This window comes from Otolemur garnettii, unplaced genomic scaffold (assembly GCF_000181295.1).
Source record: "Otolemur garnettii isolate 467f Iridium unplaced genomic scaffold, OtoGar3 scaffold00002, whole genome shotgun sequence".
NCBI lineage: Eukaryota > Metazoa > Chordata > Mammalia > Primates > Galagidae > Otolemur > Otolemur garnettii.
The window spans coordinates 38,584,238-38,604,054 of record NW_003852397.1 but is presented as its reverse complement, the minus strand read 5'-3'; the positions used below and the strand labels follow the sequence as shown (position 1 = coordinate 38,604,054).

Below are 19,817 nucleotides of genomic sequence, written 5' to 3'. Positions count from 1 at the left end.
TTTCCACTGAGAATCTTGAGGCTTTAAAAGACTGTATCATTTCCTCACAAGATCGTCTTGTGTCTACTGAATATAAAAACATGGGGGAATTGCTTTTTGTTTTCTTTCTAAATGTGTAATGAGAAAGGACATTCATAAAGAATGAAGAAGGATAAGAAGTTGCAGATTTGAAGGGTTCCTGAAATAAAAGTATACTTCTGTTTGACATGCATGATACTGGGATCTGAGAGAGTCGTAATCAATAATGTGCAGATTTCCTTAGGGAGTATTAGGATCTTTAGATTTATTCCTTCAAAGTCAAATAGGATATCACAAACCAAAATTCTATTACACTGTGGCAAGATAGCATCACCTGGCTTTCCTACAATGCCAGGAAAGCTCTAGAGTCATGCTCTGCATCTGGTTTTAGGTATAGTATTTGGGAAGCTGTTTAGCTGTTTATGCAACCATACAAGGAAAATATTGACTTAGTAAGAATTGGCCAAAATTATGTGGAAAAATTGATTTGAATCTTTCCAGATCTGAGGTCCAACATATCTCCCAGGTTTACTTTACTCCAGGTTTTCCAAAGAAATACTCAAAAGAGGCACAAAGAAAGATATATTGTGTTGTTGTTTCTCTTAAAGCCACAGCAATTGTAGATTTTCAAAGTACTTTGATGCTTTATGAAGACAAAGATTTGCCTGTGAAAATTAAGTTTCACAGACTCAATTGTTCCTATATGTTCTTGTGTTCTCTCCTCCTTTCTTTGGCTGGGGATTTACCTGGATTTAGAGCGTAACGGGAGGTAGATGTTATATGTAATTAGGGCTGCTGTACAAATCAATCAGAAGATACATAATGGCTCTAATGGACTAGGTGCTTTAAATTTTGCTCAGGCAATAGCCAAAACAACTGTTGTTGGTTCACTGGCACATCTCTTCCAAGTACTAATTCAGGGATACGGTCCTGCTCATCTTTTGGTTTTAACATCTTTAATACATGACTTCCAAAGTTGCCATACTTACTTGCATCAAGCAGGCAGGAAAACAGCGAACCAAGAAAAATATACTTAGGAAATGTTAGCTAATGTGGACTGGACATGTTATAGCTCCTTTCTACTGACACTTGTTATCTGTCCCTCACATGGTCACTGAAGTATGAGAGAAGTGTAGTCTGGTTCTGTGCCAACAAAGAAGAGATACCCCTGACTTTGTGCCCCCCCCCCCACAACTAGCTAGACTATTCCAATTATTTTTTCTTATTAGGTTCTGGGGTAAACAAAATAACGAGAAATGCGCTTTTAGAAATGCACTTCTTGACTGGGTACAGTGGCTTATGCCTCTAATCCTAGCACTCGTGGAGGCCAAACTGGGCAGATTGGTTGAGCTCAGGAGTTGGGGATCAGTGTGAGGAAGAGGAAGACCCTGTCTCTACTAAAAATAGGAAAACTGAGGCAAGAGAATAAGTTGAGCCCAAGAGTTTGAGGTTACTGTGAGCTATGATGACCCTATGGCACTCTATCCAGAGAAACAGAGTAAGACTGTCTCAAAAATACAAAAGTACTTCTTTTTTATCTTCTCTACCCTTTCTATCTATTTTCTATTTTTCAGAATATATGCATTGAAGACAGAAATATTTGAGAAATTCTTCTTAATGTGATGAGCTTCAGAGAAAGGGAGACCTGTTTTCAAATCTTGCTTCTATGGCTAACTCCTTGTGGGTCTTCAGCAAGTTTCTTAAACATTGTGAACCTCAATTTTCCTCTTTTTGAAATTGGCATAATATAATCTAATTTTCAGGGAAACTATGAATTTTACATAAAGTGCTATCAATATATAAAAAAAGTTAGTTGACAAATACTTGGAAGCCATTATTAGGACATTTTTATGTTCTTTGGTCATCGTCTGAAAATACACGAGGAGGATTTATAGTATTTATGTTAACATTTAGCTGCTGTGACAAATGGAGCCTAAACTAAGTGGCTTAGAGAACATGGGAGTTTCTTTCTTTCTTTCTTTCTTTCTTTTTTTTTTTTTTTTGCATAGTCTTTGTGTAGTAAGCATTTTGATCGTCAGACAGTGCTGCTCCATGAGATTTTGGTGGTTTTCAAGCCATAGACATTGCAGACATTAGGAAAATTGAAGAACAGATGAAAGCCAATCCTAAAATAGTACTAATCTATGAAAGAAAGCCTAATGTTAAAGGCTAGTTTATGGATAATTAAGATTTGACTCATATTTAGTCTTTAACAATTTATTTTTAAAGTAACTAAGATATCTCAGTAGTGCAATAACATTTTCTATAACTTTTCTATTTCAGGGATAGGGAGAATTTCACATTGGATGTGAAATGATTTATGCTGGGTGTATCAGTAAAGTTAGAGGCCTTGTTGAGATCTGCACTTCCATGTTTATAACTTTTTGCTAACTATACCAAGACGCATTCCCTCTCCCTAAGAGTAGCAACCATCATAAGGATGTAAACCAAGAAATTTTCATCAAATGGAGAAATGTTCACAGTATATTAACAAGTAAACGCATAACGATATGAACAGTATGATCTAAGTTTTTGCATAGTAATACATAGTCATTAAATAATAGATATTGAATACCTGCTGGATACCTAATCATAGAAGAAAATCTCTAAAAATCTGAAAGAATTAGTTCTGGATGACTAGTTCTTCTATGACATAGAAGAAAATCTCTAAAAATCTGAAAGAATTAGTTCTGGATGACCTAGTTTATGGGTTATTTCACATTCTTTTCATTATTTGAACTTTTAAGATTTTGCACACCAGGAGTTTTGTAAAGAAGAATGAAATTATTTAAAATAAATTATTAATGTTTTAGAAGTACGAATTCATCTTTGTGCTTTTCAAATGCTAGAATCAAATGCATGTCTGTTTCCATATAGGTGCTGGAAATACGAAATTACGTATTAAGAGAACTAATAACAGAATAGTGAATAGTGCTCAGTTCAGAATGGTGGTGTCACATGGACAGAGTTTGTTTCTGGAGGCCACTCAGTTAACCACCCCATCCCGAGCATTCAGACCCTTTATTCATGACAGACCGTTCCCAAATTCATTGTTCCAATGAGGAGACTAGCATAAACTTGTCCTATCCTGTATCACATGTTGCAAGATCAAATGGATACTTTTATGCTTTCTCTTTACCAGACATAGCAGGGGCAGTTAGGGGTGGGAAGCATTCTCTTCTGAAAGGTCTATCTCTCTTGGCTTCCATGAGACCAGACTTTTCAAGCTTTTATCCCATCTCCACCTGGGCATTTTCTTCATTTCCTTTCCTCAGTTTACTTTTGCAACAACCTGCCCCGATATTGGAAAACCCTGGAACAGAAACATTTGTTGGAGACATAAATACGTACACGAGCAGATATGTAATAAATCAGTAAATCTAGCCTTCCACCCACAGGAGTGACACTCGTCATTCAGTTTTCAGGGAATGGGAGAGCAATGAGCAGAGGAACCTGTGGAGCCTTTTGCTTGGCAGTTTGTTGGCAGGATCAGCCCTGAAAAGGTGAAAGCACAACTAAAACAACTTCAAGGAACAGAGGCTTTACAGTTCCTTACTGAAAACTAAATTATGGAATAATTCTATAAACTTCATACTTGATTTTTTTTTGTTGTTTTAGTTTCCATGCAGCTTGAATCACTGAATCATTCTTGAAGCTCTTTTGTTGTTTTAACACATTAAATTAGCTCATTACAGTTGAATATGTAGTGGAAAATAGCATCTGTTTACACTATAATAATATAAAAATTACTTACCAGTAACAGAATAAGAAGCAATTTGCAAAAGCTAATCATATTTGTGCACTTGTCTGCAAAAAGTAAATTGTTAATATATACCCCAGGGGGAAACATCACTTGCTGGTTCAAGCAGTAGAAGCCGTAATATTAACAAGCATCACTTAAACAGCTCCTGTATTTAAGATTGGAACGTCCCAACTTATCATAAAATATAGATGTTCACTTACTCAAAGAGTTTCGAGATTCAGATAATATCACAGGAAATGAGATGATATTTTCAAACTCAAAATGTTAATAATTTTTATTTAGAGAAATGCATTGAATGTACCTTTTATAGCTCAATTTGGGAATTGAAAATTAATATTTGAAATGACTGAAAAAATTTAAAGTAGCATCTTAGTCTGAATAATCTCACTGATTTGAAGTTTATTGCTTGCTTCTTCACATTTAGAAGCCAGAAGATGCTTATATTTTATAATTACTGGGACTTTTAAATGGCATATTTATACAATTTTTAAAAATGATTAACAAAATAGACCGTTTTTCCACTGGTCAGAATAGACACAGATGGTGTATTTGAACGTAAGATCAGGTGGTGTTTTCCCCACTCTGTATTTATCAAGGGGAGAGAGAATTCTATATGAAGGTAATTTTTAAATTCCTTTTCTGGATATCAGGATAAAACTATTAAACTACTGCAGTCTTACTTCAGACATGTTAATAGCATTCATTAAGACACAGTTCTCTTTTATATTTAGCCAGCCCTTGATTAACCTCGTCCTGCCTTCCTGCCTTTGGCCTGCCCTTTATAAGGTTTCCTTAAATGCTAATTCATCCACTGCAATTTCAACTCAACAGAAAACAACCTTACTGCCGGGTTTGGAGGACACCTCATTGTAGCTGGACTTTACCAATCCCTGTTTTGCTGTTCTAGTGATAGAGCTTTCATGGTTATGAATGTCTTCTCCAGAAACCCAATGCTGAGCTAAGACGTTCTGTGTAGCAGAGAGAAATGTGTTTTTTCTTTCTCGTTAACTTACTTTAGTGTGAAAACAAAAAGAGAATGATTCACTCTGTGACTGAAACTTGAAGCCCTTAAACACTTTCAGAAAAGACTTGTTTTAAAGCTAAGTGATGAAGTGTAGTCGAGCTCAATAAAAAATACGGAACTCTGTTATCCCCTACACTGTCAGTTGGAATCTACGTTTATTTATTCAAATGATGCTGATAGAGGATTGTGTTTCAGTGGTTAAAAAGTAAAATATCTTTCATTTATCTAACAAATAGCATTTCCCAGTGGCTTCAATTACTATCTGTAACCCTAGCTAATTCCTGTTTAACAATAGCATAAACCGTACCTCTTATATCCAGACCTTGTCGCTACAGAGCCCATGTGTTGCTTAGATGAAGCCTCCTCACACTTAGTAGATCCCAAGCCAACTCATACTTTCCCCCCTCAAGCCTCTGGACTTCTTTAAATATCAACCATTCTAGGGAACAAAACTTTATCCTGTGTTTATAAGAGGCAGAAACCTGCCAAGAGTCTGAGAGCCCAGTACGGGAAATTCACCATCAATTCTTGATACTTCTAACTTACATATTGATCAAATGTTCACACTCTTCTCACTATACTATCACTAATATCCCCAAATTCTTAGGGTGTGACCATCTCTTACATGCACCACTGTATGAATAATCTAATTCTCTCCTCCTCCGCTCCCGCCCTCCTCTTCCCATCCAGACTCCTTGCTCCTGCCAAAGTGAGCTCAGAAAAAATACAACATGTTTATTTCCACTTTTCCTTAAATCCTTTGCATGGCCTTCCATGTGAATGGATAGTTAAGAACATAATCTTGTCCCAAACCGATAAGGTTCTCTGTGCAAGAGATGACTTGTGCCCCAGCTCTTGCCTTATATTCCCAGTGATACTTCCTGATGCCTAACGGTCTTACACGTTGGACTATAAACAAAATATTATAGTCTTCCATCCTTTGTTTAGCACATTAGTATTAATTTATCGGGCCAGTACTGAAAAATCGTATTAGATCTTTATATATACTTATGCTCATAGTAGTATCTATAGCATGGGCCTGAGATAGACATTGAGTAAAATCACATGAATCAGTCACCAGATAAATCAGCAATAATTCCTTAGTGATATGCATAAAATCTATGGACTGTGTAGTCTCACTTATGTCCTCTGCAAAGTGAGCTGCTCTAAAGTCACATAATAGGGTTATCTTTCATGTTGACTCCCTTTTTGGATTGAAAAGAGGGACTCCAAGTATAGTCACTAGAGTTAGACAAACTTTAGCACAAGTCCTGTTCTGCCTTTGCTGTATGGTTAACTTATTCTAGTTCTTGGATTCTCAGTCTTCTTAACTATACAATCTCATGATAACTTGTAATTTGCTCCTAAGTCTTTGTAAGGAACAAATGAGACTCTTTATATCAACTCTTTAGCAGCTTCACACACTGGAGTGGAGTTCTGTAGTGGAGTTCTGTAAAGGCCTCGCATAAACATCTACCATGTGAAGAAACTTAGACTCCAACTGACAGGGTATGGGATGGGTTAATGTGTTTTTGATGCCTTGAATTCCTTGTCAAAGTATCACTGAAGTAGAAAAAGTCTTCTGGCTAAAATTTTGCCCAGGACAACCAAATACTACAGAAAGATATTGGGATGTTAGCCAATAACATAAAAGTTTTTGGATTAGAACTCTTTCTTGTTAATACAACTCATCTACCCTACACTGTGGTCAGTCAGGAAATAAAACATGTTTTTTTAAAAAATATATATATATATAATAGGAAGAACTTTTGGCACAAAAAGAAATTAGGCCTTTATGCTTCTCCAGATACTTGGGCTTCTAGAGTCATTTCCACTTTTTCTTCCCACCTCATCCTTTCTCTAAGTGTCATTCTGATGCCAAAACCATTTCTTTCCGCAACTATGGTTCTATAAAAGTTAAAACAAAAATAATGTCTATGGCCCAGAAAATATTTTTCTCAGTCTAAGAGGAGACCATCATTTTGGAAGTTGGCTGATTTCCCCAGATTTTACCCATAAAATGTCTTGCTCCGTATGTCTTTGGCCCCAGAGGTGTCTTGATGTATAGTCAAGTTGCCCAGGCTCTTCTTTTTTTAAAAAAATTTTCTTTTCTTTTTTTTTTTAAACCCATACTTTTTATAAAAGTAAAGTTTATTCACAACCTTCATCCATTTCCAAAGTTTCAACCTAGGCACCAAATTGATTTATACCCAAGAATGTTAGTTTACCTTTATTTTGGCTAAAACTGATATTTGCTCTCACTAACAGGCTCCTGTTCTATCCCCCAAACCCTTAGATACTTTGACATAATTTATCTCATTGAATTGGGTGAAGGCCTTTCCAATTCTTCTAATCACTGCTGTTTTTTTCCTCCTCCTCTTCTAGGTATTATATACGTAGGTAAGAGATCAATACCTTTGTAATAGAAGTTATAGGTTTGAGTTTTTTCCTTTGTATTTTTTGCAAATGTTTTCACTTTGCCTGTGGTACTGCTTTTGTAATGATGATTTGAAAATATAGGTTGATTTTTCAGTCTAACTTGTTTTCCACTCAAGCTCCCCAATGACTATAATAGCATCTAAGCCACAGTAACTGTTCAGTGACTCCCTCTCTTGTGAATCAATGAACAGCTAAAAAAATTGAATAGGGGTGTACTCCAAGTGTAAGAATCCAGGTTATGGCAGTTATCTGTAGTCTTGCTTTCATCTTTTTTTCAGTATATAAAGTGCTTCCAAGAACTGTTAGGTTGTCCTATACTTACAAAACATCTGGATCAAATATAAATCACTATTTTGTGAACTTGATGGATCTCATTAGTAATTGTGCATTTTAGAGGTAATCTCTGGAACAAATTCACAAATGGAATAATCAGAACTACTCTCAGATTTATGAATTCTGCAAAACTATAGAGAAGGGTTGTCCAACCTGTGGCTGTGGGCTGTATGCTGATTTTGAGAATTTTTTTTATTTTTATTTTTGGCTTATCTATGGTGTCAGATATCATAAATGTATTCATGGGCCTTTTTTTGCTAATCAGCTTTCTTAATGATTGTATATTTTATTTTTATTTTTGAGATAGAGTCTTACTTTATTTTTGAGACAGAGTCGCCCTGGGTAGAGTGCTATGGTGTCACAGCTCACAGCAACCTCAAACTCATGGTAGAGTACCATGGTGTCACAACTCACAGCAATCTCAAACTCTTGGACTTAAGGGATTCTCTTGCCTCAGCCTCCCAAGTAGCTGGGACTACAGGTGCCCGCCACACGCCCGGCTATTTGTTATCGTTGTTGTTGGTGGTGGTGATGGTCCTTGTTGTTTAGCATGCCCAGGCTGGGTTCGAACCCGCCAACCCCAGTGTATGTGGCCTTAACTACTGACCTACGGGTGCAAGGCCTTGTTTGTATATTTTAATATGTGACCCAAGACAACTCTTAATGTTTCAATATGTGTCAGAGGAAAAAAAAAAAAAAAAGACCCCTGCTATAGCAGAAAGCTCTTCTCTGATTTACTAAGTAGCTACTGTAGTCTTTTTTCCTAAGGTAGTCTTCTTTACCAAGTGCAGAGTATATGTTATTATGTGAATTTGTAGGAAGGGGAATAGGTTAATGATGACATAATTACCTGTATTTTTTAGAGAATAAAATATTCCATTTTAAAAGTTTAAAAATGGTGTTAATGGGGGAAGTAGCATCTCTTGAGTATTGAACATTTTTATGTATGTATGTAAAATAATTTGGTCTTTTAGATAACCCTTAAAATACAGAGTCATTATCACTAGAATTATTCATTGTATTCCCCAGATTTAAAAATAACCTGTTGGTTTTTCATTAAAATGCTTCAAAAGTAGAAACAATCTTCATATTATTCCTTTGCTATATCCCATGCAAAGAGAGCGCCCATAAATAGCACAATTTGTCGCTGATGATAAGCTTCATTCCAGAGAAAAAATAATAGTTTGTGTTTGTGCCAGATGCTTTTCCAGCATTAAGTGCCATAAAAATCCCCTGAAGTGTGTTCAACAGATAAGGCAAAGTGCCAAAGAGTGGTGGAGAATTAAGTTGAACCCTGTTCACATACAAAATCCATTGAGACACCATATGCATATTTCCATTTTAAAATCAAAATGCGAAATTAATTCAATATGCATTTAATAGGCAACTGTTCAGAGATGGGTAGTGGATCCTAGGGACAGACTGGTGAGTTCTATCGGGTCTCCCTCTCTCTGTTATGGAATTCATTCTCTGTCAGGTGAAATGCACATTCAACCTTTCTTATGGCAGTGGCCTAAGTGCCACAATGCAGGCATCTCTAAGACTGCGTGGAGAATGTGACAGATAGACATCTACCCTGTAAGTGCAGGTGTTCCAGGCAGAGGGAACTAGTCAGACAAGGGCTCAAAAATGATTTCTTCTTCTGACATTATCCTTACAAAAATAGAAGTGAGGGGTCATTGCTCATTTACCTATACTTCAAGTAGTTGGTTGTTTTTAGAGAATGGACATTGTGTCTGGGTTGGGAGTGAGGCATTGGCTAGAAGAAGTCGAGGATTAGTTAGAGGAAGCATGTATATTATGCCAGATAATAAAACAAATTTTTCTCTGCAAATAAAACAAGTTGTCAGCACCTCGAGAACTTGATCCTTAGATATAACTTGATTCAACATTTCTAATTTCTCTCCATACTCTTCAAATGGCATGTGACAATCACACATTGAGCAAAGCTTTAAGCTATGAGCATCAATTACACTGGTTGAGTAGTTAGGAAAAGTGGGTTCCCTGATTTTTCTCCATTCTGTACATAGCTGAAGTTTTTGTGATTCTATTAGTAGAGTTAAAACTCATTTAATCTTTGACTGCCTTGTTGATAAAAAAACAAACAACAACAACAACAACAACAAAAACTCGTGTGAGGTCTCTGGCTTATAAAAAGTTTCAAAAAAGATTGAACAAATTTAGCCGGGCTGTTTTCTGTTAGCTAGACTAGAGTGTATGCACCAGCTTCCAAAACCTGTCATTTTTCCTTAGTCCCTTCAATTAAGATTCGACCATTAGGGTTCAAGGAGATACCTGTTTAAAGTCCAGATGTACAAAAGTAGTGGTTTCTTTCACAGTGGAAACTGGACAGAAACTCTCAAATTAGTTTCTTTCTCTTGGTAAATGCACTTTATCATTCATATCAGATACTTGAAAACATTAAATACTTAATGTTTAGGAATCATGAAATTTATAGATGAATTGAGAAGCTTTGAAAAGATAAGTGAGCCCATCTAGACTATTTCTTCACACCCAAGTAAGTATTTGGCATTAAAATATTTTCTTTTCTTATAGTTACCTAATGCATTTAAGAACTTGAGACATGTCTCTTCCTTTTCCTTGCGTTTATTTAGATTTTTTTTTCAGTAAGCAGTAGTAGTGTATGAAAAACACTTTTTTTAATTCCTGTGGCTATTACTTTTAATTTCTCTATTGAAAAATATGGAAAACAGGAATACATTGAAAGTAAAAACATCAATCACTTGAGCTCAGAAAGAATACCCTTCATTGAATCATGTGCTTCACTTGGTTAAATAATGCAAGTGAATTTTCGTTTTTAACTCATAAGGTAGTCTTTTACTTAGATGATGACTATTCAATAACAAGTTAAAATCAAAACTGAATTCTTAAATATTCTATGTGGGAGGTGCAATTAAGGAATATATATATTACACACACACACACATATATATATATATATCTCATATCTTTTCCCCATTGCATGAGAGAATTTTCACAGCAGTAAAGAAAATTTATAACAATGAACTATTTTATCTTTAAATTTCTACTGAAGTATTTTGTGAAATGAAGTAGCAAAGAAGGTACTGTGTTGGCTTACTAGGGTGTTTTTTATTTTTGCAGTTTTTGGACAGGGCTGGGTTTGAACCCACCACCTCCAGCATATGGGGCTGGCACCCTACTCCTTTGAGCCACAGGCACCGCCCCTTACTAGGGTGTTTTTTTGTCTGGCAGCTAAGGAGTTTCCCTCAGTGAAAGAACCGTAAGCACACAAAGACAGAACCCAGACACTAAATTAATTTAATGCAAATTAAGCAGTGCAGTAGATAGGTATTCACTACAGGGAGAATTTAAGAATTATGACACAGGGCTTGATTTGTGCCTATTACTGTTGTTGTTACTTCTATAGAGCAGGGGATTCCTCCAGCCCTGGCAAATTGGTTCATAATGAAGCATTAGATATGGAAGTAAAGTAATGGGGCCAGAGTCTGTGTTGCAACAATAATTACCTCGGACTGAGAGGTGAACTCTGGGAAGAGAAAAGCGCAAGGACTTTGAAAGCATTTATGTGTGTTTTTAGAATTGTAAGGATGTTTCCAAAGTTAATTTACTGTTTTGAGTTCATCCCTTTTGGATTCAAGTTCCCCTATGTACATATGTATCTGAGGTATTTTTGACTTGTAATTTTTTTTTTAATTTTTATCTTTGTTTATTTATTTGTATTTTCTAGAGCCAAGGTCTCACTTTGTTGCTCAGGCATCATGAGGGCAATGCATGATCATAGCTGAATGCAACCTCAAACTCCTACACTCAAGTCATCATCCTGCCTCAGCCCTCAGCCTCACAATTAGTGAGAACTATAGACACCTGCTACTCTCTAGGATAATTATTTTTTTCTTTCTTCATCCTCTCCCCCCAACCCCCCGAGATGGGATTTTACTATGTTGCTCTCAGGCTGTTCTCAAACTCCAGACCTCAAGTGATTCTCCTGCCTCAGTCTCCCAAAGTGCTAGCTTTTAAGGCATGAGCTTTCTTTGATTTAAGGAAAGAATCTTTTGATAATTTTTCTTAGGGGGCATACATTACTCACATGTAAATGTCCACTCTTCAAATGAGTATTGATTACACATTGATCTTAAAACCCCTGCACTTTGGCAAGAAGTTCCAAAAGAAATGGCTACTTTGGGAAAAAATGCACTTATACTTAAAGATGAGTGGTTCTGGAACTTTATTATGTGTCGGAGTCACCTGGAGAGCTTGTAAATGGCACGTTTCTGAGTCCCACTCTGGGGACTTTTGATTTAGTACAACCGGAACAGAGATGAAGAATATGCATTTCTAAGAATCTCCCAAACTACATATCAATACCCCTGGTCTGGGGATAAGACTTTGCGAGCTTTGTATGAATGTCAAATAAAGTTGAGAGTCAATAATAAAGGAGGTAAGATAGAATAAAAACTTGAAAATCTTCTGCTGGTGTTTACAGAAATGATGTTCACATTAATCAAAAGTCCCCTGACTAATTAAAATACATGGTCTTCACTCATGATGGCAGCTGTGCCCACTGCTTTACTGTTAGACTTCAATGGACGTGTGTCACGTAACAACATAAAACTGGGCAAAGATAAATCAAAATGTAAACTTTTTTTCTGGAGTTATTCGTTTAATATTTCCCAGGATACAAATCTAAAGTTAAGTGCTTTAGAATTTAGGATGCCGTGTGATGCTTTATCAATTAGTTTTTTTTTTAATCTATAAAACATCAATCTAAACTACAATTTAAGAGATCAGGTAACTTTCTTTAAGAAAGTGGAAAAAAGAATTCTCTTGGGTTGGGTGTTCACTCATCTCCCCAAGGAAGGTGGCAACTTCCTTAAATAACCACTCTTTTCCCTTTTTGTAGTGGTAGATTTTAATATTGTAGGAGGGGAAAATATAATATTTTCTCTACCCTTTTAATTCTTATTTGGGATAGCCTCCCCTAACAAAGGAAATATTAAGAAGAGGAAAACAGAAAGCTATTAACATGAATCCCCACATACACAGGTAAGATGACCCAGAGAAATGAGTCTATCTCAAGAGTAGACTCAGAGACAGCTTTGATTTCATACTTGAACAGCATCCTTTACAGTAGCAAAGAAAAAAGGGACATTTCCTTTATAGATGTAGATTTCTTTTTAGAAAAGAAACTTCTCTATTTTGAGAGTTTCTCCAATGTCTGCTATTTCTCAGAATAATTATCTAAAAATTATGCTTATGCCAATGAGGCATATTTACTTGGCATATTTTGGTCTTTTATCATCATAATTTCTAGTGGTATGTGTTGAGTCTCATCAATATGATCATATTTATTTTATTGTAATTAAATTTTAATGTGATAAAATTACACGATGTGGTAAATGATCAAAGACCATCTTGTTCTTTCCTATGTGTTCATGCAAATTAATTTAGTTGTGGCGACTAGAGATATATATATATATATATACTTGCAATAAACTTCATGGTTGTTAAAAAACACTGGGGTATGTTTTTTAAAAGAGATGTAGACTACGTCAAAGTATACAGTCTATTGATGCTAATGGGAAAAAATAATACCTGACAATTACATTTTCAGTGAAATTTAGAGAATCATGGTAATTCATAAAGAAGGTTTCTAACTTGTATAAGTAAAATATATGTGTTTGTGTGTTTCAAAATAACAAAACCCCACTCTCATATGTTATCCATGTAAGAATTACTATTATCTGCTAGGACATCAGTTGCATTTAAATCAGAAAGCATTTTGAAATATTGAAAATAAAATTTGAAAATTGAAACATTTGGCTACTGATGACTAGAACATGGTGATTATATCTAAAACATAAAATACAGGCATTCTTTTTAGCAGGAATGTTGTGCACAGACCTTTAATGTCAGCACTTGCCTCTGAAATGACACTAGACTTCCTGGTGTCATGTGCTATTTCAAGATTGGTATAGTGATTTTTGTTACACGAAATGCCCTAATATTCTACTTACTTAAAAGTATTAAGAAAAAAAATGTAGACATATTAAATTTAAAGTACTTGAGCAAAGAGTTATTTAAAACACATAGCCCCTAGAAGCAGGACAGGTCCTAGGACACTCTGGGGCTGTCCTGTGGCTGGATAACATTTATAAACAGAAAAAGGGAAGTGACATACAGAAAGCAGAAGTGAGGTGCAGAGATAGCCCAACTGGTTCAAGCTCCAAGTTTGCTTGAACCTTTATTAAACCTGATTTGAACAGAAACCTGCCTGCACTTGACTAAACTTAGGCTGCTGTGATTGGCCGAGACTTGGGTACACATTGTAAGAGTAGGTTACTGTCTATTTACACATCAAGTGAGGTTACAGTTTACTATGACATATGGAGAAACCTTTAGCCCAAACTTGAAATAGGTACAAAGGCAGCTTTAGGCCAAACTTAATCTGACTTAACAAAATTACCTTGTTAAAGCTGAATTCTATTTTATTTCCTTGTAAATTATAGCAAAGTAAAGCTCAGTTCTTATTGTTTTACTTACTTGTGTGTACTGTGATCACCTGATTCTGATTTAAAATACAAAATTCTGAAATATGGTATAATGAAGCAGTACACTTATTTAATGTTGATATCTTTCCTGTCAGAAATAATTATTTGCTAAAAAATACATAGATTTTTTTTTCTGTTTCTTTGGGTCTTTGTTTCTGAAGCCCCCTATGTCACATAAAACTCATACAACTTTTTTTTTCTTATATGTATATTTTATTTTGGTGGTAGAACAAGACTCTGTCTCAAACAACAATGGCAACTGCAATGAAAAAACAGCCAGGTGTTATGGCAGGTGCCTATAGTTCCAGCTACTTAGGAGTCTGAGGCAAGAGAATCGCTTGAGCCCAAGAGTGTGAGGTTGCTGTGAGCTGAGATGCCGCAGCACTCTACCGAAAGCAACATAGTGAGACTCTGTCTCAAAATAAATAAATAAGTAAATAGATAAATACATATTTGCTTGTATCTTGATGATTCCTAAGAAACCATTTGATTCTTGGAATAACTTGACTCAGAGACTGGCTAATAAGTAGTAGGAAGCAACCTCCGAGAGAGTGCATGCTAGGGTGTGATGGAATCATCCTGCACCTTTCTGGCCAAAAGACAAGCAGAAAAGACCTAAGAGATATCTCTAGCCACCTGCTGCTTTTAAAAATATCTCTTAGCAGCATCCTACTTAGGGAGTAGCTTTTCCTACACTCACAGAAAGATAAGATGTGGATGAATAATCTATCTAATCTATGTGCCTGTTTATACCTATCAAGCACCCTAAAAGGGTAGTGGGAGCTAAAGGGGCTTTCTGCCTTCTTACAAGGAACATGCCTTTATACAACACACTTGAATCAAGGTAGACCTAGAGTTATAGGGTTAATATGCATAGATTAGAAAAAAATTATAGTGGGGTAACACAAGTCCAATGAATTTTATAAACATTTAAAGGAAATTAAAAGATAGCATTTAAAATACATGAAATGATAACATTTAAAAGGGTTTCTGTCTACATTAGGTTTCCCACTTGCATAGCCAGCTGCTTCTCTCAATACACACCAACCCTGTACAATCACAATCACATTCCTCCCAATACCCCACTGTACCCCATTTCCTTGTATCACTTTTGACTTCACGTCATTTGATTGGTTTTTTTCAAATTGGGCAAGGCTTAATTGCCCTTTTAAAAAAGCAAATACATATATAATTAAAATAATTGTTATCAGGGTACTTTGGGACTTTGTCAGAGTCATGGCCTAAGAGCAGCTTCTGTTGAGACCTGTGGAAACTGGCAGTGATGGTTTCCAACTGAAGAAATACAAAGTTAGAAGTGATGGCAAATAAAGACAAGAGACATAGAATAGAATTAACCATGGGAGCTCAGGGATCCATTGCTAGTCACAGGATTCCAGCAATGGCTCAGAGTGTGTGCTCCACTCTGATTTTATTGAGGGCTATTTGCCTAGAGGGTAAGATGAGGGAGGGAACAACGCCATCTGCAGTTTCTGGGATTGATCATATCAACTCCTATTGTTATTATTATTAATTTTAAGGGCAGCCTTCAATAATCCGAAATCTGAGCCTTCTATTGGGAGAGCCTCCTGCTTGAATTCACACACACAAATCTCTAGGGAAGTGTTAAGCTCCACTAGTTTTCTGTGGAGTAAAACGCCACCCGTGTTTTCCTCTCATTACCACCACAGAGGAAGGGATATGAACTCTTCTGCCCATATCTCAGAGCTCCAGCTACTCCCTTGGTCTCTGCCCCAGGCAAATGCAAATCTCCACAATGGGTATCGATTTGCCTGTTTAATGGGCAGGAAATGCCCTAGAAGATGTATCTTTTCTAGGACTTCCCATAATCTCTTCTATGGCCATTACTTTCCTCAGAGACCCAGCAGGGTGTTTGTAAGCTGTATCCCCAACAGGCCAGAATTTCAGAAAAGGCAAGAAGCTTGCTAGCAATGGCTAGCTTAAATGTAAACTAGCTGACTTTTCTTTGTTCTGACTCACTCAGCTTACTTTTTAGTTTTCCTCTTTTTCTGGGGGTGCCTTCCTTTGCCAAGAATGGGGTCTTCAGTCCCCATTCTTCCAGCAGGAGTATCATTCAATGAACAAGTGAGTATGCATTTTACTTTGTTTTGTATTTTAAGTTATTAAGTGTCTTAATTGGGAGCCCACCAACTATTGATCATTCTTTTACCTCCTTCTCCCCCTCATCAACCTGAGCCATTTCACTTGCAGGAGGGCATGGATTTAGATATGTATCTACATGGAGAGATTCTGGGGTTGTTTTACTTATTTAATGTGTTTGATTTGATGTAAATACTTTTTTAACTAGTACAGTTCTTGTAGACTTATTTTCTTTATTTCAAAAATAATGACAGCCACTTGGGCCTGCACTATGTTAAAACAAAGTCTTATCTAACTGAGAATACCATTAGGAATGCTGATTTCCCAGGAGCCTATGAAATGTATATTTTGGAGTTATAACTAGAGATATAAGTATAGCACAATTAATCTAAACTCAGTCTTTTAATATATATTAAACATTCACTTCTATTCCAAGAGGAAAGGGTGCTGACAGAGAGGAGAGAGGAACTTTGTTTTAAGGGAACCTATGTAGCCAGATGCCTAAAGATGATCAACTGCCTTGTGGATTTAATCGAACTTATCATTTCTCTCTCAAAAGTTATAGCCAAAGGACTTGATGTATTAAAAAGAAGAATTAGACAGGAAAAAAAGAGGCACAATTCTGTCATCAAGGTGGCATTCTCTATGTAGAATCAAACCAATCCAATCTATCACTGATTCTTTGATTAACTATAGCATGTCTGAACTCCATATTTTGGCTCACAGTATGTCTTGATGTTATGTGTTGTTGGAATATTTGTAACTGATGCATGAGTGTGCTCTCTGTTCCAACTGTTTCTAATAAATAATTTCCTTGTCCAGTGTGCTTTCAATAAGGGTACCTAGACTTTTGAGGATATCTTGTCAGAATGATGCAAATGAACATGTGAACTAGTTATTTATTTGTTAAAATATATTAAACTGTAACACCACCCTCCTTATAACAGTTTCTGCCATTAAGAGAACAACGTGATTATTATGTTTCTGACAAAATGAAATCTCTAGGGTAAATAAGCAATAGAAAGGAATGGGTGATCTATCAAGAATAGCCCTCCACTGAGTTTTGTTTTTGTGGGGGACATTTTTACAGGTTTTTTGACCTGGAAAACCTCCTGATCTAAGAAGCTCCATGTCTACCCTTATCCCACTTGCTAGCTGCAAAGATTTTTATTTTCCTGATAAATTAATGTACATGCTCAGACATTTCTTTAAATATGATTTTCTATGTTAATGTGTTTTGCCATACCTCTGTTCCCAACAAATAGTATCAAAGCAATAAAATTTGGGAAATGTCTATTCCTCCTTAAAATAAATCCCAGAGGCACAGGCAAAAGAATTGCACTGGCCCTATTGCTTAGTCAAAATATACTGGGGCCTCCTGACAATGGGCCAGGGCATGAAATACCCATTTGCTGAAAGAATGACGCTAGTGTGAAATTCTCAGACTGTCTTCTATAAGAAGCTAAAAGAAAGAAGCAGAAAATTGCCCAGCTTCCTTGGACTCCACTTGGACTGAAACATTACATTTGCCTTTGAACTCTCAAGCTTCAATCTCAGTCTCCAGGGTGCCCACTTCCCTTGTTATGTGTGAACTTTTCTTCATAGATACCTGTTGGAGATTGTATTAATAAGACATATTGTAGAAGAAGAAAACACATTTTCCAAGCCAAGAAGGTGAGAGCTACTCTTTTTCTAGGGCTCTTGTTAATCTTTGGGAGCCCAGCATCTTCTGAGGCAGAACAAAGGCAATACAGATGTAAATTTTTTTTCTCCATTCCCCAAGGAAAATATTGTTGATGTGAGTGTTCAGCTACGTTTCCCTTAAGAGAAGCAATAGAATATTTCTTCCTTCTGTCCTAAGGTTGCAGAACTTGATTCCCATTGCTCTCTAGCATCATTCTCAACAGAACCCCGCTGTTTGGCCATGGCCAGAATTAGCTTGAATGGTACCTGTTATTGAAAGGGAGTCTGTATTTGCAGTAATACAGAGAATGCCAGTTTAGAAATGAGCCTGATTGCATGGTTCATTTTGTTCTCCTTTGTAGAGCCAGGCTGCGGCCCACTACAAAGGCACGAAACATGCCAAGAAGCTCAAAGCACTGGAAGCCATGAAAAATAAGCAGAAATCTGTACCTACCAAGGACAGCGCAAAGACTGCCTTCACCTCCATCACTACCAATACCATCAATACCAGCTCTGACAAAACAGGTTAAGCCAAGATCTTTGTTGTTGTCCTCGTGGTGGTTGTTTGGGGGATCCCTCCTGTGTCTAACTGTGTCTGTTTACTTGATGTGCCTCCCACACCTGATTCACACTTGAACCATCTCTCTGTAGAATGGTCATTGTTTCCCCTCATTTTTCCAATGCCTGTAAGAGATGAAGGTAATTGCTAGTTATATTCCAGATTTTGCATTTTGAAAGAGTCCTGTGGCTGTTTTAGAGGAACACCGTAACCTTAAAAGGCATTTGAAGCTGTGTCCACCATAACCCTTTTGGAGAAGTGAACCTTTTCAGTGTATAGCGTTTGCATATTTGTATGCAGGATCTTAGCTTTTAAACTGCATGGCAGATTTGATTGAACTGGGAATATACAACAGGGCATGCTAAATGAATCGAGAAGGCCCCAATAAGGGCATTATTACTGACAGGCTTTATTCTCATAAATTCCCACCGCTGCATTATTTCAAGTAGTGGCTGTGTGGTTCTGGGCTTGTTACAGCTGGGTAACCTTCCCTCTACATACACAGGTAAGTGTTATTGATACCAATTACTCTTTTTAACAGAGTCTTTGCAGTGAAATAATGGCCTCTGAATGGCCTCTTGGGATAGCGTCTGCAAATGACAAGTTTATTCATGGCAGGCAGGAGAAGTCAGTGGGGTTTTTCTAGGCTGGCATTTTAAATAGAAGGCCCTCAAATTTCACACAAAAAGAAATCCCTTGTGACTTATGAGTGTCCCTGTAAGAAATCACTTACAGAACATGAGGGCTGGTACCTGGCGATTGTTCTCCAGTCCATGCAGATGGCAATGGTGAGGAAATGTTTGTATCATCACTAATGGGGATCTTCTAATTAGAAAAGAATCTTTTGGCCAGGACTGATGAAAACAGAAAATTATAAACAGTGAACAAATAGAACAGATTAAGACAACTTTAGTACACATATAGGCTCCTCCAAGCATCTGGGGTGATGCATTCTCCTACGTGAATAATCTATAAGGTATCATGATGTTCTCTCTGAGTTCCCATGGCACAGCGCATGTGTTTTAGCTAGGTGTTATTGGTGGATGCATCATGTCCCTGTCCCTGAGAACCCTGGGTACTCCCCAAGGCTCAGTACATCTGTCACCTTTGTTCCCTGGCACCTGATCTGACATGGTGTAGGTCCTGAGTAAAATGTCTACTGAATGATGACATTTTCTCTCACTCCTTCAGCTCTCTGACTTATCCAAGTTTGTGCCACCACATACTAAATGGGGAAAAGGAAGTGCTTTCTTACTTAGTTCATTCATATCCAGAGCAAGAGCTGGATTGGGCCACTTTATTAACTTAGCTGCAAACTCTTATAGGAAT

At 36.8% G+C, this 19,817-nt stretch overlaps 1 protein-coding gene across 1 annotated transcript in view; it reads left to right on the top strand.

The window, feature by feature from the left end:
• ZNF385D (zinc finger protein 385D) overlaps positions 1-19,817 on the top strand; it is a 295,108-nt gene that overhangs the window by 193,307 nt on the left and 81,984 nt on the right. The window contains exon 4 of the mRNA XM_003781736.2: positions 18,292-18,454. Coding sequence (XP_003781784.1) covers positions 18,292-18,454 — 163 coding nt within the window. The remainder of the gene's footprint in view (positions 1-18,291; positions 18,455-19,817) is intronic.